General features: G+C 49.4%; 2 protein-coding genes across 2 annotated transcripts; both read right to left on the reverse strand.

The window, feature by feature from the left end:
* Positions 1 to 883: 883 nt before the first annotated feature.
* Positions 884 to 19,090, reverse strand: SLC26A2 (solute carrier family 26 member 2). Its single transcript, XM_032124506.1, has 3 exons — positions 16,575 to 19,090; positions 10,677 to 11,321; positions 884 to 8,933 (listed from the first exon to the last, which is right to left on the reverse strand). The coding sequence occupies exons 2-3, from the start codon at positions 11,307 to 11,309 to the stop codon at positions 7,437 to 7,439; spliced, it is 2,130 nt and encodes a 709-aa protein (XP_031980397.1). The 5' UTR covers positions 11,310 to 11,321; positions 16,575 to 19,090; the 3' UTR covers positions 884 to 7,436.
* Positions 19,091 to 19,101: 11 nt separating this feature from the next.
* LOC116451278 (E3 ubiquitin/ISG15 ligase TRIM25-like) lies at positions 19,102 to 22,201 on the reverse strand. Its single transcript, XM_032124508.1, has 4 exons — positions 21,482 to 22,201; positions 20,119 to 20,214; positions 19,335 to 19,568; positions 19,102 to 19,197 (listed from the first exon to the last, which is right to left on the reverse strand). The coding sequence occupies exons 1-4, from the start codon at positions 22,097 to 22,099 to the stop codon at positions 19,138 to 19,140; spliced, it is 1,008 nt and encodes a 335-aa protein (XP_031980399.1). The 5' UTR covers positions 22,100 to 22,201; the 3' UTR covers positions 19,102 to 19,137.
* Between the last annotated feature and the right edge of the window lie 143 nt (positions 22,202 to 22,344).

The raw sequence follows: 22,344 nt of genomic DNA on the forward strand, positions 1-22,344 counted from the left end.
TGTGTGGGTGTGAGGGAACAGGGCACAGAGCTGTGGGTGTGAGGAACAGGGCACAGAGCTGTTGGTGTTAGAACAGGGCACAGAGCTGTTGGTGTTAGAACAGGGCACAGAGCTGTGTGTACACTGCACATCTCAGCAGGGACTGCCAGGCCAAACAGGGACTGGCACTCGCCACTCAAACACACCTGGCTTTTCTGTCCAAAATTTACAGCTGCAGCATCTTCCAAGGCAGAGCAGTGGGCACTGTCTACCTTGTCTCTTGCATCCTCGTCCTGAGCAAACCCAGGCACTGTAGCTGGACGGGTGGGCAGAGGGGTGGATTGAGAGCTGGCTGATCCCAGAGGGTCCTGATGGGTGGCACAGGGTCAGGCTGGAGTTCTGTCACTGCTGGTGTCCCCAGGGTTCAGTGCAGGGCCCAGTGTTGTTTAACTTACCCATCAATGGCTGGATGAGGGGTTCCCTGCTGACACAGAGCTGGCAGGAGCAGGCACACCCCAAAGGGCTGTGCTGCCCTCCCCGAGGGCCTGGACAGGGTGGAGAGATGGGCAGAGAACTGCCTGGAACTCACCCAGGGCAGATGCAGGGTCCTGCACCTGGGGAGGAACAACCCCATGTAGCAGCACAGGCTGGGGGAACCTGCTGGAGCAGCTCTGTGGAGAAGGATGTGGGGATCCTGGGGGACAAGGAGCTGTCTCTGAGCCAGCAGAGTGTCCTGGTGGAGTCTCCTCCCTGGGGATATTCCAGAGCCCTCTGGACACATCCTGTGCCCTATGCTCTGGGATGGCCCTGCTGGAGTAGGGAGTGGTACCAGTGACTCACTGTGGTCCCTCCCAACCTCCCCCATCCTGGGATTTCATGATCAAGCACTCGTTCGACAACAAAAAACCCCATAAATCTCATCTTTTAATTGTACTGAAGAAACCCCAATGATTTTACCAGATTTGACAGAAAGCTCCCACGCTAAAAACGTGACAAAAAGGCACAGGAACAGTTAAAAATAACAATGGAGCCAGCTCAGACAGGACAGGGCAAGGGAGAGCCACCACCACGCAGAGGATGGACACAGGGCTGGCAGCAGGACATGAGACAGCTCGTGACAAAATCCAGTTTTCCCTGCAAACATTCGGTGGGTGAGCCCGGCACTGAGGGAGGGGGTGGTGGCAGCACCTCTGTCCCCACGCTGGGCACGGGGACAGTCCCTGCCAGCACGGAGTGACACAGCTCCCCCAGCACCCCGTGCTCCACCACCCACCTGCGGGGGTTTACACCTTATTTTTATTTATTTTTACTGCACAGACAAGTCACAGCAAAAAAAATCAAGTGATTTTTTTTCTACCCGTTACACAATTCCCCCACACTGTGCTCCAATAACACATAAATTATTTTGTAAACGGGTCAGATCTGCTGACCAATGGGACCTGTTCCAGTCTTGAGGTCCTGTTTGGTTCAACTGATTCTCCAACAAACTCCAGGCACAGTTTGCCATTTTGTTTGTTCTGCAGAGGATTATTTGCAACCATCTAAAATTATTCTGAATTTTAAATTATTCAAAAAATCATCCCCCAGAACGTACCAAGGCACTAGAGACGGTCAGGAACATGAGACTAAAGACTCAAAGCATCATGTGCTTGTCAGAAAAAATAAGATTTCACCTCTCCTTAACCATGTCTCAGCTGCACTTCAAATATACATAAAACTGACTTCTTTAAGTAAAAAATCAGACATAAAAAATTGGACCCAAGTTCAACAAAATGCTTCCTACCTCCGTGTGGAGTCTTTAAACCCTTTGGGATCTGGACTAAGTGCTTTCAGAGCTGGAATTCAAATATTTTAGCAGGGATTTCACCTCAATGGAAATTTGATTCTCTGTCCAATGCTGAAATATTTTATTAATTTGCACATCAAAGAATACCATTATGCCTTAGCTGACAGAACCTCTAGAAAATAAAATAGACAGGTGCAATTATGCTATGAACTAAATATATATATATATATTAAATATTTGCCATTTTACCCAACCAGAGGCCTTGCTTTTAGCACTGCAATGATCACAAAGGAAAAAGCAAGGCTCAGAATTATTTCCACTTCAGATAGAATTTGTCTGAAATTGTAAAGATCAGGTTGATTTTCACACGAGCAGTCGATCCTACAAAGGCTTATGAAGATGATGACCCAGTGTAATTAATTCTTGGGACTTAACGAGGTCATTCCCAGTGCAAAGCCTGCACTGAAGACAGGACTCCTCTTGTCTGTGCCAGCAGGGAAGTGCAAACCCTTCTAGTGTGGAGAAACACACCAATACTGGAGTTACATCCCTACTGGAGTCCCACAACATCATCCTACACCCAGCAGGACAAACTCAGTCACGCAGATACAAAGCCCCTGCAGGGCAAGAGCAGCACAGGAGTATTTGCATCCCAGCTTCAGCAGCTTAGCCATGGTACTTAAAAAAAAAAAAACCACTTAAAAAATGTGAATTACCTCAAGCATTGAATCACTTTTCCAAAGCAGGTGGAAAAAACCCAACCCCCAGCAGAAGATAATGCCCTGAAACAGATTTTTGCCTGAAGAGTTTCACCTAGGACTGAGCACAGGCTGAGTTCACCAACCTCAGCACAAGGAAGGCTCTGGGCATGGACTGGCTTAAAGCCAGGATGTTTTCCTGCCTGCAATTCCCACCTCTGCTCTTCAGCCCCACCAGCAGCAGGTTTTAACCTCATGGCAAAAGGAAGGCAGCAGCAGCAGAAGTGAGCAGAGACAAAAGGGTGGCTGTGATTTCTCCCAGGAGGGAGCACCCTCCATGGCTGCAGCTCTGCTGGCCTGGCTGGGACAGCCAGGTGTGGACTGAGATTAAAATTAGACAAAAACAAACAACCACAACCCCAGAAATCCCCGGCACACAGAGCTCAGCACAGTGGCTTGTGCCACACTCACTGTGGACAAAGGCACGACACCCTAAAGTCACAGTAACCCCTTAACAAAAACACCTCCAGGTTCATCTGCGGCTCCTGGGCAGCACCAACTCCTCCACAAACCCTCTGAACCCTCTGCCAGCCCCAAACCTGGCTGAGGCTCCTGGGGGGCCCCCTCACCCAGCAGAGCCCCCAGCCCTTGTTCTCCCAGAGGACTGGGGGGAGTTTGGGTTGTTTAACACTCGCTTTACTGCCCAGGAGCTTTGGCCTTATCAAAGCACGGTGGAAACGGAGCAGCAGATCACCTGGAACACCAACACACACAAATCCTTCTGTTTACAGTCCCTATTCCGTGCCTTGCAGCAAAACACAAAAAAGAAGCATCAGGAAGGCAGAGGTTGGCCCTGCAGTGAACTGGGAACAGGTGGAGCTGCAATGGCTTAAAGGAAATCAGCATCACTAAATCACAGGTTGGCAATGTCAGTACAAACCCCAAATAAGCACCGCGTGCCCACTGCCCCCTGTCCCTGTTCTGGGAAGTGGACTGAAAGTGGTTTCCATGTCAAAGCACTCAGACAAGTGAAACATTTATCAGGGCAGCTGCCACGTCAGGAGGAGCTGCCACTGCTCAGCCACAGCAGCAACACACGAGGAAAAAAACAGAGCCTGGCATTCAGCAGGAGAGCGCTCAAGATTTTCATCCCAGCTGAGACTGAGTGTGTTCATTTCCATAACGCTCTGCTGCTGTCATTAATGAACGTGCTAATGATCTCTTAGTTCTTCATTTAGTCTGATATTTGCTGGTTGGGACGTTTGGGAATAGAGATGAACTGATTTACACCATCTTCCAGTCTGGCCTGGGGTGCTGAAGGAAGACAGATGAATAACCCAAACCCAGTTGTTCTGAGGGCCCCTCTTCCCATAGTTTACAAATTCAGGGGATGAGGGAAGGCACAGAGAGCAGTGAGTATGGCAGACTTCCCCTTAAAAAACCTGGCACGTGCTTTCCACTGCTCATTTAAAACAGCAGAAGGCAGGAGAGCCCTTTGCAGGACAGTACAAGAATATCACAAAAGCATAAATGGATTTATTCAGCTGCTGCATCCATTACACAGCAATGTAATGTATATAAATATATGGAATGCCTTTAGAAAACAAATCCTTTGGAGCAAAAGCTTCCAAGCAGTGATCTCCAATCCCTAAAGATAAAACTGGAGTGCTTTAAGGGGTCCATAAAGAAATTCAAGCAAAACGTGCCTCTTGCCAGTGGGCTCAAATCAGATTCATGTCACTGCTAAAAAATGGTTCCAGTTCTAGAAGGGAAAGGGCTGGAACCCTCTGCTTTAAGAAATTCCAGCCATAACAAGCTCTAATCTCCAGTTAATTCCCAAGAACTCCCTATTGCACTGAACTCTGGCAACTGGCATTTATTTCAGTTCCCTTTTAACCAGGGCAGTGCATTAATACAGACTTATTAATGCTGTGACCCCTGGATGTTACTTTAAAAAAGAACATTGAAAGTATTTCTTTTGGTTGCCTGGCTGCTTTTGCTGTTGCATTTTAACAGTTTCTTGTGTTTTGCCTGAAATGGAATTTGGAGGCTGCACAAACAGCGCTGAGGCCGAATGCAACGTGCTCCAGGTAAACATAAATCACTGCACTACATCTTTTAGCTATAATCTAATTTAATTACCTGAAAAATCATTTTATGGCTGTTTTATTGTGCTTTTATCTAATTAAACCCCCAGGAGCCACAAATAAACATCCCGCTAGCTGTGGGAAGAGTATCCTCCTTGTGGTTACCATTGCTACTCCTCCCTTCATTCCTGGCACAGGCAGGAATGGATCTGCAAAGCCATCTTTTAATAAACAAAGGTTTAGAATTTGGGTACACAAACCTGTGCATGGTCACAGCTGAAAAAAAAAATGTCCACCCGGGCAGCACGGAAAGAATATGGGAGAGAGGGAAAGAGGAAAGAATCACCCGGAGCAGTTTTTATTCGACTTTGGTCCCACTGGTGGCTGACCTGCCCTGAAGTCTCCTGGCCAGCTGCTCTTTCCTCCTCTCCCTGTGTCCTGCCCATGCCTCAGGGGCGAAGGAGTGAGAACAAGTCGCTGCAGGAAGGCAGGAACATTTTCGATAACAAAAACAACATTTGCAACAACCACGTGCTGTTGGTTTTCATCAGCACTTTCAGTGCTCCTCGCACTGCTCTGCCCTCTGGCAAAACAGGAGTTAAAAACCAGCGTTTCAAAAACTCCATCGAGGCTTCTGTTCAAAGTTCCAGAGATTCTTTCTGATGCTGTGAACAAAGTGTGCTGCACAGGGACTCCCCCAGGCCATGGCACTGCCATCCCCGTGGGGACAAACCTTCCACCCAAGGGCTCCGAGTGGGAACTCCACACAAAACAGGTTTGGTTAAAAATTAAAGCAGAACTTCCACCCTGCCCTCCCCACACGGGCACTGCCCCCGCTCACTGCTTTTATACAGCTCAGCCCAGTCCTCCCTGGCAATGCCAGTTCAGTGCTTTCCACTCCCCGGACTGCACAGAGGATCCTCAGCCCAGAATAAAAACGTTCCTGCAGGAGGTAAGGGCAGCAAAGGAGAAATTCAGCAGAATTTGGGATTCATCCCCTGGCATAAACAAGCCTCAAGGCTGAGACAGAACAGTATTTGTGGGGTTTGAGTATGACAGACTTTTCTCTGTGACACACAGAGGCTCCTTTCCTCACCAGTGCCAGTTCTAGGACACGGAATGGGCGGATCTCAGGGAGGTTCTCCTTTCCAAGATGTGCTACAGCCACCCCTCACCTCCCCCAGTACTTCTATGCTGCTCTGGCGTCCTAAAAATGTAGTGAAAGTTCAGTCAGCACAGAAAGGACTCATCCTCCTGCTGCCTCGTCCTTCTTTGAGGCTCCCAGAATGAAGTGATCCATGACACTCAGCTTTCACAGAAAGAAGAGAATAGTTACTGGCCCTTGCTCAGAAAAAACACCCAAACAAAACATATCTTAGAAATATGCTAGAAAATTTTGAGATACCTCAAAATATCTATTTACTAAACGTCACGATTCCTATTGAATTGTATGCCTTTTTTGACTCCCGACTCACTATTTTTCAATTATTAAGGATGAGAATATTGTCTGTACACAGCACCTTTCCCTTTTAAAAGCTGTGAAGCACCTGCGAGATTCAGACTGTAAACTCCTCTGGGAGGAAAGCACGCTCTTCCAGGGATGTGTGCTATGTATAGCTGGTACTCAGGAAAACCTGTTCATCTCAGTTCTGCCTTCACAATTGTATTCTACTGCTGTGAGGAAAGAGAACCTCTTCCTACCCTTCTATTTCAGCATGAAGAACAGGCACTCTTCACTTCCACATAATTTAAAATCGAAGTAAAAAGTTCTATTTACACTGACCTGGTGAAATAAAGTTCGGCAAAGAATTTTCCTGCCTCCTTTTCCAATTGGTCTGTGCACTCCCATTGTATAAAGTCCAGGACAGAGCAAAGGGTTTATAGCCAATAAATCCTGCATTCATGCACAAAGTCTGTGTGACATGGACATATCTGGGCAGATGTTGGATAATCTGTTTGTCCCTTTTCACTTTGGTGCCTGTGATTCCATCTGCCTGGCATAAGAAACTGCCTAGAAGGGACTTTTTTTGGTTAAAATTAAAGAACTAGATATTTTCCATATCTAATGTTCACAATTCTAAAGAGCTCCTAAATATCAGGAAAACAACGGACTGCCCATAAGCATGAATCAGACTGCTAGAGAGTCATCTCTGGAAAAAAAAGAAATCATTAAAATCAAGCTGGAGAGGCAACATTTCCACGGGCACAGGGCGGTAAAGGCCTGAGGAGGAATGAGATGACCATGCCCTTGTGGCCTGGCTGAATTAAGAGGCAGTGCCAAAACCTCTGGAGGTGAGAGGTGCTTGGTTAGAAGATACTCATTAAGGTATCTTCCTGCATGTTTAGATTTGATTTCTCTACCTGTCTCAGGTTCAGGGAGGTTGCAAAACCAAACACTGCCCAGTAAAGACCAGAGCAAACAGTCCCTGGCAGCCATTCCTTGGCAAACACAAGGGTGTGGTGATGGAAAGGCAACACCAGAATGAGGGGTGAGAAATGAGTTGCCTCATTCTTCAGCCAGACAGGATGTCCAGAATACTCCAAAATCCCACCCCATCCACCAGGACAGGGTTGCAAAAAAGACCTGATCACAACTTAAGAGCAGAACTGAGACACAGAAAGTTCCAGAGAGGAGACATGAGATGAACGACCCTGTGAAAACTCAGATCCACAGATTGGCCACAATCAGATTGAGAACTGCCTTCATTCAGTACCTCCTATGGAATCACTACACCTGGCAGGAAAATCCAGAGAGAATGGCCAGTACCAGTGTGCTGACACCAGCCTGCCCTGCAGTCTGAGCACACAGGTACCACTGAGCACGCAGATTGCACAGACACACACACACATTTTCCCAGCATTTTTTCCAGCTCCTATCTTCCCAAGTTAGTTCTTAGAAGCACCGTGCCCCTGCGTGCCCAGGGCAAAGTCCACGGCCTGGTGCACGCTGTGGAAGAGCAGGTGGTCCTCCCCCTCCTTGAAGAACTCCCCTCGGAGCAGGGAGCTCCTGACGGAAGGGTTGCACTGGGCCAGCAGCACTTGGACACCGATGTCCTCGTAGTCCTTGCAGACCTCCTTGAGCATGCGGATCCCGGCCGTGTCCAGGAACTGCACTGCACAGCAGTCGATCACTATGGTGTGAAACCCCACAGGTCCCAACCCAAAATCCACGGGGACGCTGCTCTGGTTGTCCCCAGACCCCGCCTCCTTCTCCCTGAGCATTCTTTTCGCTGCTTTCTTCTCGGCTGCCTTCACCCCCACGGGGTTGACCCCAGTTTGCTTGTAGAGGGTGGATTTGAAGCACTCCTTGTTGATGTAGTAGAGGGGGGCTTCAAAGCGAAACACCACGACCCCGGGCTTGGTTTGCAGGTTCTTGTAGGCAGAGAGGGACTCGTAGGTCTCTGACTCAGCCACCCAGCCCAGCAGCGGCGCCTCCGGCCGCTGGGTGCGGAAGATCACGCAGAGCATGGAGAAGCAAACCCCCACCAGGAGCCCGATCTCGGTGCTGATGAGCGCCGTGGCTGCCATGGTGACCCCCCAGATCACCGTGTCCACCCTGCTCAGGTGCCACATTTTGGGCAGGTCCCTGAACTTCCGCAGGGCTCCGCGGAGGTTGATGATGGTTATGACGGCGAGGACGCATTTCTGCAGGGAGTAGAACAAAGGTGCGATCACAAGGAGGACTAAGAGGATCACCAAACTGGTCACAATGCCGGACACTTGGGTCCTACAGCCCGTGGACTCCTTGACCAGGGTCTTGGCAAGAGCTGCGCTGGTTGTGAAGCAGTGGAAGAAGGAGGGGATGATGTTGCAGAAGCCAATGGCGTACATCTCCTGGTTGGCCCTCACGGAGTATCCGTGCTTCTTGGCAAACATCTCTGACAGGGACACGGTGATGGCAAAGCCAATAATGGCAATGGGGATGGCATCCAACGCCACGTTGGGAATCAGGGCCCAGTCTGGAGGGCGCGGCGGCAGAAACCCCGTTGGGATGTGCCCGGAAACGCTGGAGCCGTAAGTCTCCCCCAGCTTCCCAAAGTGAGACGCCAGAGTGGCTGCCACAACAACGAAGAGTTCCACTGGAATTGGAGCCTTGAGCTTGGATTTGAAGCGCTCGTTGAGCTCTTTGGTTGGGATGAGCACCAGGAAGCACAAGGAGCTGGTGATGAGGTCACAGATGTTGGTCCTGTGGATGTTTCTGAAGATGTTTATCCAGGTGGTGATGAAGGAGCCGACACCCCCGCTCCGAGGAATGTCCAGGCCCAGCAGGTACTTGACTTGTGAGGTCAGGACAGTGAAAGAGGCCCCTGTGACAAATCCACTGAGCAGCGAATCCGAGAGGTACACGGAGACAAAGCCCACTTGGAATAAACCCATGGCCACCTGGAAGGAATCAACCACACACAGCACGTCAGGACACAAATCCCACGGGTTTTGTCAGCTGGGATAAAAACCCCAACACTGTGCATGGCCCTGGAGGACAAGGCATGGTCTGAGCATGGAGAAAAGTCTCCAGTATTCAAATCAGGCTTTTTGGGGGTCTTAATCCCCTGAACAAATGTTTATTGTTTGCTCTGCTAATTACCCTGGTGAGGAAAAAAGAAAAGAAGAAAACCGGGGGGGAAAAAACCCCAAAACCCACGTTTGAAATACTGTCTGCTTTTGCCATTTCTCTCTCAGTTCCTATAAACTCTGTGAACTTTGCAGGCATCTAAAACGTTTCTGGTGGCCTTTGTCTGCCTTACACTGGAGTTCAGAACCTGCAGTAAACCCACAGCTTGGGTGTACCAACTGTCCTCTGCACGGCAGAGTTTGGAGCCTCTGACTCAGTCTGTGAGCTGCAAACTCCTGGGCTGCAGATCATAGAAACAGAGAGAACTGGGAACTCCATGAGAATCTCAAAGTATTACTGAAGAGAGGGAAGGTTTAGGACCTGGACTGGCCGAAATCAGCCCAGAGCTCTACAAAAGGCTCCCTCACAGCCTTGGTAATTAATTCAAGGTTGTTCTAAGTGTAAAACATTAATAAGAATTAGCTTACCTCGTTAGGCTGTATTAACTGGTGTGAGAAGATTTGCTTTTTAGGATTTTATGGTAAAGTTTGTGATACAAAGAACACGTGATTCTGATTGAAAAAAATAAGTTTGAGGGTGTTGGCCTGTAAAGAATATGCCTAATATTCAGAGGGACTGAAGATAAATTGATTTCTTCAGACAAAGAAACTTAACTAAGTATTTGTACTCGCAAGGAATATGAAGTGCAATTCACAACTCCAAAACTGCATCCATCCCACAGCGATGAAACTCAAAACCCAGGGTACCTTGGGAGGCCCAGAATATTTCGGAAATAACTCAACGTGATCTTGCAGTACAAAAAGTTCCAGCTTGTGTCTGAAACCCGTGTTTTAAAGTATCACAAATATGTTTTTTTTCCCCTCCTATAAATTTTGTCCAGGGTTGTCACCCTGGACAGATGAGAACAAATGAATGTGAACTCACAAACTCAAATACCACAGCTCTGCAGTACTGCTAAAAATCATCCCACTCTGGTTAATGCATGACACTCTAAAACATGGATACCTGCTTTAATTTAGGCAGGCAGTGACTTCTAGAGAATATGCAGAGATATATAAAATGTATTTTATCCTCTCAGTAGTATCCTTTCCATACAATGGCATTGTTTTGGCTTGAAATGGGCCAACAGCAAATTTTAAAATTACAGTTACGAATAAAAAGAAACTGGGGATACTTTTACCGTCTAAATTTTTCTTTGTTAAAGGCAAATGATTAAAGACTGGAATTAGGAGCTGAGGCGCAGCATTTTGGCCCAATGAAATGGGGTCTAGTGCAAAAAAAATAAACAGAGCTTCAGACCACAGTGAGGAAGGTGGTGAGCAGACCTCGAGAGCTGGAGGTGGATGTGCAGGTCCTTACAGTCCCCAAGAGAGAAGCAACGCAGGCAGGAAAAGCTGTTAAAAAATAGGGAGAGCACCCAGAGGAGTTTCCTGCCCCACAGTGCCCTGAGGTGCAGATTGAGGACACGTGCAAGCCCAGCAGGATGGGGACAGTCCCCCCCAGAAGAATTACAACTATTTGCACACCACAGCTGTCTGTCCATCCCCCCTCACCTGGTAAACTCCAGAGATGAAGGTCATGGTGGCAGCCACGGCCATGGCGTAGCAGCTTTTGTCACAGAGCGGCCGCGGTGCCGTCCCGTTGCCGGTGCTGTTCCCATCCCCTCCCGGGCCTGGCAGGGCACTGAGCACAGCTGGCTCCAGGTCATAGCCAGCTCTCTCCACTTCCCGATCCACCACCTGCCCCACCATCAGGCAAACCACCCCGAAGATGCCAACGGAGATGTGGCGGGAGGTGCCAAAGATGCAGTAAATGATGCAGGCGAAAAAGGACGTGTAAAGGCCATAAATGGGCTCCAGCCCAGCCAAGAGAGAGTAGGCAATGGACTGTGGGACCAGCAGGACCCCCACGATCACACCAGACATTATATCCCCCAGGAGATACTCCCCGAGTTTGTATTTAGGGAGCCACTGTAAGATGGGGAAAAACCCCAAAACACAATCTTTAATTTTGGCTGGGGTGCAGCTGCAAGTTTTCTTTGCTTGCTTAAGCAGCAGAGCCTTCATGCTCTTCTTCTCCTCTTGGGGTTCCAGGAACATCCTGTGACGGAAACCACACTTGGCATCATCTCCTTCTGGCCCTCCTGTCACTGCGTGGATGTTGCTGGTCTCTGTCATTACCGCCATCACAAGGACTCACTAAAAACACAAAGAAATACCATTAAACCAAAAATGAATGTACAGTGTGAGACTTGAACACAGCATTTATGAAAAGCAAGGGCTGAAAGTCTCAGTTCAGCAGAGATGAAGCAATTTCCAGGCAAACTGGGAACGAGCCTCCCCTCTGTATCCCTGTCAAGCAAGGAATGACCTTTCCCAGGAGGGAAGCTGACGCCCTGTGGCATACACCTGCTGCTGGCAGCGTTGGCAAGTGGAAAGGAACGCAGCAGCACTGCCTTCCTGGGAGGCTTCCCTGAGAAAATCTCTGCCTGCAGCCTGTTCCACCTTGCAAAGCCAGACAGAGGGTTTATTGCAGAGCAGCAGCCATTCCAGTGGGACATTTCCAGGCAAGTGCAGCTCAGTTTACATCTCTTGTGGCTTATTCTTTTTCTAATGCCGTGATTGCACCTGCCAAATACCGCAAAGGTTTGTTACCTACGAAGTGGCTTTTTTACAGCCAATGACACACTGCAAAAAAATGCATCTCACACTTTGAAAAGCTGGTTTTACAAGGAAATTGCGCCTGATCAAAACAATGTATGCAAGTGGAAAACACACTGATGGGCATAAGGAAAGGTAGGTGGGACACTTCTGCTGGAACCTGTGCTCTAGTCCAAGCTGCCCACAGACAGTAAAGCAGGGTGATTATACCAGTAATTTAACACTGGGAACATATTGCCTGACTGGGAAGGAGCAAAGTCTTGATGAGACAAACCCTAATGGAACTTGAGCATACCAAGTGACTGCCAGCACTTCCACTTTCAGAAAACATCCAGAATCCTCCAGAAAACTCCTTCAGCCCCAACAGCTGCTACTACCAGCACAGTGAGGCTGTTTCAGCCAGAAACTCACTGGTCTGGGGTGAGACCCAGCAAGAGAACCCTGAGAAGTGTCACTGCCAGGCTTCCCTTTCTGGCTCTGCAGTCCCAGAGTGCCAGTGACAACATGGATTTTATGTGCTGCTCACGTCTTTTCCATGCAGTGCAAACATCAGCCAGACTTCTGCCCATGGAATGCTCACCACTGAATTAATTGCCCAATTAATTGTCCAATTGATCTGAATTAACTGTACCAATTAATAAATTGCTACTGGAACTGGCGGTGCTGAGGATGCCACTTGAGTTTGCCTCAGAATGTGTTCACTTAATCACCATTTCACAAGCAGCTACAACATCACAGAGCTGTGGAGTCATTCAGGTTGGAAAATCCCTCTGAGGTCATTGAGTCCAACCGTTCCCAGCAGTGCCAAGGCCACCATGTCCCCAAGTGCCACATCTCCAAGTTTTAAATCCCTCCAGGGATGGGACTTCAGCACTTCCCTGGGCAGCTGTGCCAGGGCTGGACAACCCTATTGGTAAAGAAGTATTTCCTAATTAAAACACTCACTGCTACCACCCCTTCAGTTAGAGTCTCCCAAAAACACGGGAGAGAGAAGTGAGAGAAGTGACTTTGTGTGGTACCTACTGTCTTAGGACAGCCTGAGCTGAAGGAACCCACAAGAGTTGAAGCAACTACAGAACTTAATATTCAGAATGGCTTCTTCAGAGACTTCTATAACCAATCAGAAAGTAATTCCACCCAATGAATCCAACTGTCCCACCTCATACCGTGGTGTCTTGTCCCTGGAGCTGCAGACCTATCAACACCCAGCAGATGCTGACAGAAAAAACCAGGTGAGGAGTTTCTATTTTATCTCCTGCTCCATGCTGGGACTCCCAAAGGTGTTTCCATTCACCCCAGACCTAGACAGGGAGCGTCTCTTTGGTGGGTGAGCTCCTGCACCCTCCCAAATAACCAAACCCAGCCACTCTTTGCCAGCCTGAACTGAACTGGTACTGAAAAGAGGGTTTCAAATGCAGACCCCAAACCACGGACAGCCTGACGGATCAGCAGGGATGGGTTTTCTGTGTGACAGGGGCTGTATCCCTCCCTGCTGTAATATCCCAGGATCCCTGAGGCTGGAAAAGCCCTTCAGGACCATAGGGTCCAAGCTGTGCCCCATCCCCACCTTGTCCCCAGCCCGGAGCTCTGAGTGCCACCTCCAGCCCTTCCTTGGACACCTCCAGGGATGGGCACTCCAAACCTCCCTGGGCAGCCCCTGCCAAGGCCTGAGCACCCTTTCCATGGGGAAATTCCTCCTGAATCATGACCTATCACAACCACAGAGCTTGTGCTCTGTTACATGCTAGGGCAGACACCTGGTAACGATGAGCTTCCCTTGGCTAATCCTTTCCAACTCAGTTTCTTTAATGTGCTTTAGAACAATTATGGGCTCAGAAGAGCCACATGAAGAATTAGGATCTTTAAATGAAGAAACTGCACTGCAAGAAGTGGTAACCCCAAGATGATCCAGTGATCACACTTGGAGGAGACCCCCATTTCTCCCTTCCAGGTTTCCAATCTCACCCACCTGTACAGGACTACAAAGTGTGCTCAGGGACAATTTACAGCCCTCACAACCCCTCCGAAATACACAGTGAGAACCAAGTGACTATTACAAAAGCCTGTGTCAGCTCTAATTTTGCAAAAGCACTTTTTAGAGCTGTATTTGCTCACGAAGTTTTATTCATTTTACCAGCACAGAGTTACAAATCAAAAGGCTTCTCACCCACCCAAAGCTCAGCAAATCAACGCTGTGAAAGCTGAGGGGGAAAAAATCGACCCAGACTACTTTTTATGTGTAGCAATGAGTTTGTTCTCTGAGATTTTAGTGAAAATTTCAGTAGGGAAAATCCTTCTGATTCCTTCTGTCCCTCATCCAGGACTTGCAGGCAGCTCCCTCAAACCTGGGAATTTTCTTAAATGTGCCAAGACAAACCCCAGACAGCTCAGCTGACTGCTGCTGTAAAACATCTGCATGGGAGGGGGTGCCTGGGTTTCAGTTGTGTCCAGACAGTAGGGAAATGTTCTAAGTAAAAACCTTTTTGGCTCCAGAACTCCAAGCACATACTGGGTCTTTGTGCTGACTTGCATGACAGCTTTCTCTCCATGGCATGAAAAGGACCTTTCACCACACAGTTCCTGCCCCTTGCCATGTCAGGATAGTAGGAAATGACACAATTTCCAACACTCATTTCACCCTTTTCTGCCTCAAAATGCTGCCCTGTATTAATTTTGTAACCGTTAGCCCAGGCTTGTCTAATAAAACTGGATTTTGTTCTTAAACATAAAAAAAACCCCAAACCAACCCTGAGAAAACCCCCTTTGGTTCATGCCTTGGACACTGAAGGACAGTCTGTACATTTAGCTTAGAAAAGGAGCTGCTGTGGTTTTTATTCTGACAGCTGCTATTTACACACAACCTAGAATTCACTTTTATCACTCCTTTTGGCCTTTCAGGCGTGTCTCCTTGCCACAAACTCCGCTTAAGATAAAAAAACTACAAGACAGAGCTGAGGAAATTTCCAGTATCTGTTATCAACCGACTGCCATAAAATAAAGATATGGGGAGGTCCTGCAGTCTGTAAAAGTCATCAGACCTCCAGACTATTTCTGGAGTCCATCTGGGCCTTTCTCTCTGATCCCATGATGTGGCAGCATCTGCCTGGCTTCTGTTTTTGGGGGAGCACTCCCTGCAGCCCAGGGCTGGCTTGGACTTCATTCCTCCGTGGCAGATCAGAGTCACCTTGAGAATAAGAGAAAAATGGATTGTGAAGCTCACTCACCTGCTGAAACAACTACTTCAAGTTGAAACTTTGGATGTGAGCATTTCAGAGTAGAAACTAAATCAAAAGTATTCTTTCTGTAAGACCCATCTCAGTTTTCCTTATTTTTCTACATTTAAATTGTCACTGCATGTGATCACCCCCCACCCTCAGGCACCCTTTGCTAGACAGGAGAACTTACATGCACTAAAAACTAAATCCATGATCTAAAAAGACATGAACAATTTCTGGAGAACTGTAAAGGAGAAGCAGGTGAATCAGAAATCCAAGTTCCATACAAACCGAACCAGAGCTGGGCCCTTAGAAAATGGCCCCACGAAGAATATAAAAGGAAAGTATATCATAGCATTTTGACAACTATATCTTTGACCTTTCCCTTGTTGGACAGCCTTTTTCAAATAATGTCTTTATTGTTGTGGAGCAACAAGGAAATTCAATATTACCGTGATAACACCCAGATAAGCACTGGAACAACACTGCCTGCACCTTGGAATTTGACAAAATCCTTCATATCCTCCAACAAAACATTCAAGCCACAAACATTTACTTCCACAAAGGACTGAAAATAATGTGAATAATGAAAACCACGTTTAAGGAACCCATCTGGGGACAGAGCTGCCTCATTTTTGGCACCGTAACCAGCAGCCATCCGCTCATGAGGGAAAACCCACAAAGCCAGACAATAAAACCTCGCTTGTGTGATCTCCTCCTACTCCAAATGTCACTTCTCCCGAGCAGCAGCACTTTTGGGGAAGATCCCATGGAATCGGCTCCCTGCTGGCAGCCAGATATTCCAGGGAAGCTGTGTCACCTCCCAAGGGCAGCTGAGTGTGTTGGCTGCTCTGCCCTGCCCTGGCTGAAGCAGATCCCTCCAGCAGGTTCCCTCCCACCCGGATTTCTTACGGAGAGTTTGCCAAGAGGTCCTTTCAGCAAGTTATTCCTGTGTTCGGGCCCCTCTCCCACCCTTTCTGATAGCAGGGAAAGGTGGAGCACTGAGGAGCTGTGCTGGGCAGTGGGGATGGGCTGAGGAAGAGCTGCCCAAAGGAATTTCCTCGGGCAGCAGCTGCCAGCTCAGCCCAGGGCATCCCACACTGCCCACCCCGGCCCGGGCTGCATCCGCAGGGCTGGGAGAGACGCTCCGATCCCGATGGAAACCCACCGGCATTGCGCCGGACAACGCAATTGCCTTGGTTGTAGTGTTTTAATTAATAAAAATAAATAAAATTACTAAAAACCTGCAAGAAGAACTCCACACGCTGTGTACCTCCTGCAGCTGCGGGGTTTTGCTGAGCGCTTTGGAAGCCAAACCAACGCTTACACTCCCGGGAGAGCCAAAGCGAAGTCCGAGCAATAATTTAGCTTTAACGCTAGCTTTTAACATTCACTTTCACCCTCGGGGTCCCACTGCCTTCCTACCCAGCCTCCTTACGGCTTCCATGTGCATTCTCCTCTCCTCCTGCGGGCTCCTGCGAGCCGCGCCCGGGGGTGCGAGCGGCAGCCGAGGAGGCTCCGAGCCGGACCCCGCTGCCCCCCGAGCCCCTGCCCGCCCCCTTCCCTCGGCACTCACCGCCCGCGGCTCCCCGGGCACCTGGGGCAGCTGGGACCGACCGACGGACAGACAGACAGACAGACGGACAGACGGATGGACGGAGGGACCGCCTGCCCGCAGCGGGCCCCGGCAGCACCGCCCCGCTCCGGGCAGGGAGGGCCGGGCAGAGCCGCGCCCCTTCCAGCCCCCGTGCCGGGTCACTTCCGAATGATTCCGCGGGACCGCTCCTGGTCCTTTACTTGGCACTGAACCCTTTTAAATTGAAAGTATAGGGTTGATAATCTGCGGTGAAGTGAGATTAAACTTTGTGCAGGTGGGGAACCGTAACAATTTCTGGCCCTTTTTTGCTCTGGGGTACCACTGAGATTCATTAAAAGTCCTTGAAAGTCCCTCAGTGTTCTTTGCTCCAGGGTCCGGGTCTGTCTGGGCGGTACTTCCAGCTGGGAAGGATGAAGGATCTTTGACAACGTGGATTAAGAATCCCAGGTTTCTGTTCAGTGCTCTGCTCTTGTCTCTGGGCTGGAGGTTCAAGGCCGGAGGGGCCATGCCCAGCCTCGTCTGCCTTCCCTTCCCCGCTTGCACAGAAAAGCAGACATTCCATCTGAAGTCAAACATTGCCCAATATTTGCATTCCAGGTGGAACCTTGAGCTGTCAAAAAACCCCATTAATACACAGCCGGAGCAAACAAAGCCAACTTCCATCCTGCAGAATTCATGCTCTTGTCTTTCAGTGTTAAGCAAATGCTGTAAATCTTACTGTAGAAATATTGAATATTTCCCTTCTCCATGAGGGTTTATTAGATGTCATGGTAACAAAACAGGCAATTGCAAAGCAAATAGAAGAGCTCCCTCCCTCTCCCCTGACTGTCCATTGTTAAAAGCATCAGTGAGTGTGACTTCCCAATCCCTTTAGGGACTTCCACAGGAGTTTTAATTGAGTTTGAAGTATATGGTGCCTCCAAGACAACCAGAGCAAATCCTGGGGAGGAGTGACATCTATGACAAAAGCATTCAAAGCCTTTTGTGGGGGGACTCTACAGAATCCTAATAAGAAATCACAAACCCAAGCAACAGGTGCTCCAGCATTTTCATTCTTGTTCTAGAAGCACAGGCTGTGGAAAACTCGGATCATCCAATACATCATGTCTTTATGGAAGAAACAGGGAAATAATATCTTCTTGGAACATGATATTAAAAGAAAAAAATCCCAAGCATTTTTTTTTTCTGGACCTAAAAAAACTAGGCTTTTTTTCTTCTTATTTTTAGACTGGTTTTCTAAAAAATGGGTGGAAAAAATCCAAGCAATTATTTAAGATAATTAAATCATTTCACTTCCAACTGCTTTCCTCTTCTCGAGGTATATTAAGCTTTATGGTTGATATATCTCTGTGATGAGGCAACCTTTGGCCTGGGAGAAATGTGCCTCTGGGCTCCTCATGCTCCAGAATCTCCTGCCAAGGAGCTGGGGTTTGCTGACACACAAGTGCCAGTGTGTGCCATCTGCCCATCCCACTGAGCCTGCCTGGCAAACCTGCTGCTTCTCCAGATCACCACATCATCTCTGGAATATCAAATCTCCACAGACCAGTTTGTCAGACTGCAAAATAATCCTGGAAAATGCTTTGTTCCACCGAGCAGGTACTCCTGGGCAGCCCTGGGAGCCCTCCCTCCTTGCCTTTTGCCCAGCAGCTCCTGTCCTGCCTCGCCGTGCCCTGCTGCCACCTGGCACATTGCTCTGTGGGCTGTGATGGTGTTATCAGCCCTCTGTCCATGAACCCCACAGGCAGTGGCTCTCCCTGGCTCTTCCCAGTCTTTCCCAGGTTCCCAGCTCTGTGTTATCACTCAGCAGATAAAGTCAGCCTGTGATTTCCCCTGGCTCTCAGCTTTGTGCCATCTGGCTCCCAGCCTTGTGTAAGGAGCCTCCTGCCCTCAGTCCCACCCTCCCTGGGCACCTCCCTGCCCCGTGCCCTGCTCCAGCTGGTACAGCTCCGTGGGAGGATGGCTGGGTTATGCTGAAAGTGGCTAAAAATGAATTATTTTCTCTCCTTGCCCTTCCCTCCCTCTACAACGGGTAGTGCACTGAGATTCAGGCCTTCCATTAAGTTTGGAGATGGAGAAGATGGAACTGCCTGGTTCCCATCTGTGAGTTCTATCAGAGCTGGGCCAAACCTTCCTCCTCACCCTGACCTGCTGGGCTTGGAAGGCCCTAATTAATGTCACACACACACAGAGGTCTACGTGTGGCAGGTCTGACTTACTTAGAAACCCCATCAGACTAAGTAACAGAAAGAGGCCCATCCTAATGCTTGAAATGCATTTAACTGAACCCAGTAACATCATTCAGTGCTTGGCAAAACCAAAAAAAGTTAAAATGAGCTGCTTTACTCTAAAGGCTTCCATCAAGGATGAGACAAATGCCAAGTAAAAATTGAGTGGTTGGAGGGGAGAGGGTGTAATTAGAAAAGGAAAGATGCAATGAAGCAGAGTTCGTATATAATCAAAATAATTAAGCCATAAAGATACCAAAAAGAAATAAGCACACAGGCAGTGGGGTTTGATCCCAGTTATCAACAGTGTTTTTTCAAAGAAGGAAACAAGCGGTATCAAGTGGAACATACCTGTCTGTGACCAGTTTCAGTTCCTACCAGGAGGATTGCAAAAAAAAAGAAAAGAAAAGAGAAAACAAAAAGGAAAAATATCATTAGTGTGATTTTCAGAAAAGTCACCTGGCTGAGAAATAGGCAGATCCATGAAGAAAAGCAGAATACCACTGCTTACTTTGAGGAAGAGGAAAATATCTGGTTGCTCTTTTATCTTCTGGAGAGCCTGAAGATTCTGCTCAGCCTGGTCTCTCTTCTGCTCCATTTTCTTCCTTGCTTTGGCAATGTCTGCCAGTTGGTTTTCCTCAATAGTCTTAATGCATCTCAGGATCTTCTTCTCTTTCTGAACAAGCTGTGTCCTCATATCTTTAAGCTGCACTTCTAGCTGAGAAGTCACTGCTTTGGTATTGGTCTAAATGAAGAGATAAGAAAAAGGGGCACTGGAACTCCACCTTTCAGTTTAGTGCCTCTGCTGTCAATTAATATGGTATCTATCCTTTGCACTGGCTTCAGAAGGAAGCAGACAACAAACATTTGCTTAGAATATCTGACTGAACAGAGGCTTTTGAAAATTAATCTTGATATAGTAACAAAGTCAGATGAATTTCAGCTACAAATGTGAGAACTGAGTGGCACACACTGGAAATCCCACTCGTAGCTTTAAATTGCTTTTCTTTTATTAAACAGGTAGAAAACTTTAAAAATACATCATCTTATGTACAATCTGTGGGCTGCCAGTCCTGCAACCTGGTCTGTGCAGCCACAATAAAGGGTGGAATCCCCCAGCTGGTTCCTCCTGTGGAGGAGCTGGAAGGCTGCGATAAACCTTGGCTTCTGGCAGTTTCTCAAACCACTCTTTTCTCTTTCTATTCTTCTGCTTCTAACAGTACAGTTACCATCACTTACTGCCGGGAAACTGTGAAGGAAAGATGCTCTGAATTGGTCATAATCTGGATACCAACCTTGACCTGATTCTCACATTTCTGAAGCTCTTCTAGGGCAGTATCTAAATCACTTTTAGAGTCCTGCAGCTCTGTCATGGTGTCAGGGAGTTTAACCTGGCAGAAGGAAAGACAACAGTGAACTTTCCAGCAGGAACAGCTTCAAAGCAGACTGGCAGTTTGTGGAGCTGGTGAAATGGCCACTGTCCCACACATCCCACTTCTGCTTGGCAGCCCTGCAATTCTGATATGTAACTTGGGAGAGGAAGTTAGTTTGCAATTCATGTAACTGCAAAGGATGCTTCTGCTAACTCCTGAGGAGGCTGTGACCTGTCCTGAGGTCCAGAGGGAGCCATTTCCTGCCCATGCTCTGGCTTCCTGCAGGCTTTTTGCTTGGGCTCCAAACTGAGCCCAGCCATTTCAAATGCAAGGCAGTGAGTGAGCATAGGAAATGCATTTTATCCCCTCAGCCGATTCTGGAGCATTTCAAGGACAGCAGCTGCACTCAGAGGCAGGAACACGGAGGCCCCATGTCTCTTGTATCTGCTGGGACACTGGCTCCACAAAATTTGGGGCAGAGGGAGGAATTCCCGAATCACTGAGGTTGGAAAAGACCTCCAAGGTCATCGAATTCAACCTGTGACCAATCCCCACCTTGTCCCCAGCCCAGAGCACTGAGTGCCGCATCCAGTCATTCCTTGGACACCTCCAGGCATGGCACTGCAGCACCTCCCTGGGCAGCTCCTTCCAAGGTCTAACAACATTTCCGTGAAGAAATTCCTCCTGATGTCCAAGCGGAACCTCCCCTGGCACAGCTTGCGGCCGTGTCCCCTCAGCCTGGCACGGGTTACTCGGGAGCACAGCCCGATCCCCACCGCGCTACAACACGGACAGAGCCCAAGGGAAGGAACTCGAGCGGGAAACCCCCTTCCCCACCCGAAGCTCAGTAGCAGTGGCATCCCCGGGACTCTGTGGAGGAAGGGATTTTCTAATCCCTGCAGGAATACTTCTCAATCCCAGCCAGGAGCACCCCGGCGAGGGCGGCTGGCAGGCCCGGGGCTGCACCTCACTGCTGTGGGACAGCGGAGCCTCTCGCTGGCTCTGCCACGTCCCACACCCTGACGGACGGACCCACTCTTGTCCCGGCCAGCCCCAAACACCTTTCTCCGCTCTCCTCCCTCTGCTTAGCTGTCCACACTGCTCCGGCAACACACAGGAGGCAATGAAAAGCAAGTTCCAGCCCTTGCTGGGGCGGAGAGGAAATCCCCGGAGCTGCTGCCGGGCTGCCCCCACACCCTTCCCCATTCCTGCGAAAGCCCTTCCTGCGGCTTTCCCCCTTCCCCGCGGCCAGGCCAGGGGCCATGGGGAGGGAAGAGCTCCTTACCAGCTGTTTGTCACGTTCCTCCTTCATGGTGATGACCTCGTGGCCCTTGTGGGCCCCGGCGATGGAGCAGAGCACGCAGATGCACTTCTCCTCTTCCTGGCAGTAGCATTCCAGCAGCTTGCCGTGCTCCGGGCACCTCCTCTCCTCCGCCTCACCTGCTCCCACCTCCACCAGGATGTGTTCCTGCTGGGAAGCCTTGGCGTTGTGCTTGCTCAGGTGGGCCTGGCACAGGGACACATTGCAGACCACGCAGGTTTTCACGGCCTCCTGGAACCCATCCAGGCAGTACTCACAGGGAACCACCCTCGTCTTCCCCTTCTCGGAGCCTTCGTCCTCTTGTCTTTTGGAAGCGGAGGCCTGAAACGCCTCCACGATGTTGCCCAGCTGGAAGTTGTTCTGCAGCTCCACGGTGGGCCCCAGGTGGACCCTGCACATGGGGCAGGTGTAGGGGCCCTGGGAATGCTGCTGGGCTCCCAGCATGTTCTTGATGCACTGCCGGCAGAAGCTGTGACCGCAGTTCAGCGACACCGGATCCCGGTAGAGACCCAGGCAGATGGGGCAGGTGAGCTCGGCCTCCAGGCTGCCAGCCCCTCCGCATCCCTCCCAAGCTTTTGCCATGGCTGCAGGGACGGCGCCTCAGCGAGCAGAAACGAAACTAAACCCAGCAGCAGGACACCCAGCCCCGAGGCTGCAAGCTCCTCCCCTGCGAGCCCTTCCCCCGTCCCACGCCGGGCAGACGAATGTTCCCTCCCGGGCCCGCCCTTCCCTACGCCGTGGCAGCCACTTGGGGAAGGTTCCCCTCAGTCTCCAGCAGGGAATGCTGCCCCAGTCTCTCCTCACCTCCCAGGGCAGCTTTGCTTCTG

Source organism: Corvus moneduloides, chromosome 15 (assembly GCF_009650955.1).
Source record: "Corvus moneduloides isolate bCorMon1 chromosome 15, bCorMon1.pri, whole genome shotgun sequence".
NCBI classification, from domain to species: Eukaryota; Metazoa; Chordata; class Aves; order Passeriformes; family Corvidae; genus Corvus; species Corvus moneduloides.